The sequence below is a fragment of the Grampus griseus genome (genome assembly GCF_964374135.1).
Source record: "Grampus griseus genome assembly, chromosome: 15".
Lineage (NCBI taxonomy): Eukaryota > Metazoa > Chordata > Mammalia > Artiodactyla > Delphinidae > Grampus > Grampus griseus.
In genome coordinates this window covers 76045286-76048288 of record NC_139009.1, presented here as the reverse complement: position 1 = coordinate 76048288, position 3003 = coordinate 76045286, and the positions used below count along the sequence as shown (strand labels likewise).

Genomic DNA, 3003 nt, shown 5'->3' with positions numbered 1-3003 from the left:
TAGAAGACTATTATCCCTAAAAGAGCTTACTTTGCCTAACAGTTACTTCTGTGAGGCAACAAATTAGCAGTGCTTATTTTGTTTCCTTGTACCTCTGTCAACTTTCCTAAATTCCTTCAAATGCTTTTTGGGCCATGGGTCTGGGGTCAGTGGTGGGTCGGGCCATTAGATGTTGAAAGGGCAAGGTGATCAGTAAGTCACACTCCCATCCCCTCCCTGCCTGACCTGGCACTGGCGGCGTAATCTGTGAGAGGATCTGCCTTTGTGCCATCACATTGGAATGAGGTGCCGAGCGGAGCATCTTCCCAAGGAATTGTGTTGACAGATTAGTCAGTCACCTTGAGGTCAGCCCCCTCATACTTCATAACGCAAACCTGGCAGCGAGAGGTTGGGGAAAAGACTGACTTTTTTGATCACAGACACTTTCAAGATAAGTTGGTGCATCTTAAAGTGTGGTCTTTGGACCGTCACAAGTAATTACTAAGAATACAGTCTCAAGACCCCATTCCCTACCTCCAAATCAGAATTTGATGGGGGAAGCTGGAGTCAGGCATGGGGGCCAGCATGTTAAACAAGCACTCAAGGAGATTCCTTTGTGCCCTGAAGCTTGGGGACAACTGAGGAAGACCTTGGTGATATTTTAGGCACGTCTTTCAGGATCCCATGATGACTGATTATATCTTTGCATGAAGCATTTTTGCAACGTCAAGTAAACTTATGTCTCCATGACTCTGGTGTAGAGAATAATTAGAAATAAACGAAGCTTTCTTCTGGCAACATCAGACAGAAGACAACTCCAAAAACAACATTAGGAAGAGAAATAAGAAAATTCGGGCTTCCCTGGTGGCACAGTGGTTGGGAGTCCGCCTGCCGATGCAGGGGACACGGGTTCGTGCCCCGGTCCGGGAAGATCCCACATGCCGCGGAGCGGCTGGGCCCGTGAGCCATGGCCGCTGAGCCTGCGCGTCCGGAGCCTGTGCTCCGCAACGGGAGAGGCCACAACAGTGAGAGGCCCGTGTACCGCAAAAAAAAAAAAAAAAAAAAAAAAGAGAATTTCAAGGCGTAGTGTGTAGATACATGCCATTTACTGATAGTTAGCAAACATTTATTAAACAGCTCAGATATATAGATAGATATAAGAATTTATCGAAAAAAATTTTAAAACTTGAAAAAAATTACCCTTAGTTCCGAGATTTCCTCTCTATTTATATTTATTTGTAACATATCATAGACACAGCCTCCAAGCCTTCAGTGATGACTTTTCATTCTTCCAGGCTTCACGTACCAGAAAGCCCCAGGCAGGGAAGGCCTTCTCCCAGCTCCAGAATAGCGTGTCTGAAGCATCCCTTGACTGCCCGTGTAGACGGCCCCTGCTCATTGAGGTCAGTAGCACCTGGCTCTACCTCTCAAAGCCCCAGTGTGCCTGAGACACCTGCCCACCTCCTGACTTCCATCAGACTTGAGCACAGGTTTTCCTCTCTGTCCCTCTCCATCCAGGTCAGGCATGATTCTAGGTCCCTGCAAGGTCCGTCCCACAGCCCAGCCTCAGCGTTGCACCAGCCCCTCCACAGTGACGTCCTCCTCTCCTCCGCGTCAGCTTCAAGGTTCCATCTGTCTTCTCTCACCCCTTCGAAACCTTAAACACCGGTACTGCACCCCAACCATGAACTCAATGCCTTCAGGCTTTCTCCTCCTTTGAAAACCACTGCACTTTCCGTCAATTCCACGGCAGTCCTCACCCATGTCATTTTCAGCCTCCTCCTGTTTCTGTCTCTCCCCTCCCGGCCTCACCCCCGTGGCCCATCACTATAGCCACTCTCTTATGCTCAAGCTCCTTCACCACGGTCACCTATTGCAATGGCTCAACAAAATCCAATTATATTTATTTATTTATTACTATTTATTTATGACAAACATTCCACATCTGCGATCCTCTTCAGTCAGAAGTTCTTCGAGAGGATGCCTTTGGCCTTGGCCAGTCAAAGAATGGAGTCATCTGACTTCCCCCACCCTGTGAAGGCCCACGCAGATAGTGTAGGTTTTAAACTGGCTGTTGAACCTGCTTGTCACCTTGTCAACCTCGGCCACGTTCACCTGGATGGACGCTTGGTCCTTGGCGCCGATGATGCAGTTGCTGGCAGAGCATTTTCGCTGCAGGTACAGATCCACAAACTCGCCGGTGTCCTTCTGCATGCTGACGGCGCATCTGGTGGCACCATGAGGACCGTGAGAGCAGAAACCAAAATCCAAATTTTAGATCTCCACACCCCCATCCAAGATTTCCGGGTGTCTCTGTTAGGATGTCCGGCAGACACCCCCAACTCAGCGTATCCACACCGAGAGTACTTCTCCCTCAGCGATCCCAGCCATAGCTAGTACCACCCTGGTATTAACAGCGGTAGTGATGACAACGATATTCACAGCTAAACGTATCTTGGATGCTACAACAGGCATCGTAACCCTATTAATGGTACTTTCACCCTTGCAACGAGCCCTCTCTTATAGATGAAATGACTGAGGCTCAGAGAATTGGTGTAATTTATCCAGACCTAAGTGGATGACTCAAACCTAGACTCATCTGATCTCTACAAAATCGTCACCGGTCCCCTAAACCAGAAACCTGAGAGTTGGTTCAGTGCCTCCTCCTGCCTCTTCCCACATCACTAGGTCCTACTGTTTCTACCTCATTCCTTCCTGCCCACCCCTCCATCTGCCCGTCTCTCTCCATCCTCATAATACTTCTTGGTCCTCATCATTAGCTCTTTACGTCTGGATTGCTGAAGAAACCTCTAGTTTCGATCTCTCCATCTACCCTCCGCTCCGCTGTCCCAGGACATTTCCTGAAGCCTAAATCTGTGCACTTTCCAACAGGCTTCTTGGCAAGAGAAATCATGATAGGGCCAGCTCAGAGCTATGACACTCCAAGACACATTGTCCACGTATAACCCCCCATACACGTTTACTTATTTATTATCAGTCAATGACTTGACAAATAGAGATGAA

General features: G+C 48.4%; 1 protein-coding gene across 1 annotated transcript; it reads right to left on the bottom strand.

Moving 5' to 3' along the window:
- Positions 1-1940: 1940 nt before the first annotated feature.
- Positions 1941-2195, bottom strand: LOC309834247 (small ribosomal subunit protein eS21-like; the record flags this gene model as incomplete). Its single annotated transcript, XM_082672885.1, is given in 3 exon segments — positions 1941-1979; positions 1983-2000; positions 2002-2195. Coding segments are annotated over 3 exon segments (249 nt in total). The 5' UTR covers positions 2194-2195.
- Between the last annotated feature and the right edge of the window lie 808 nt (positions 2196-3003).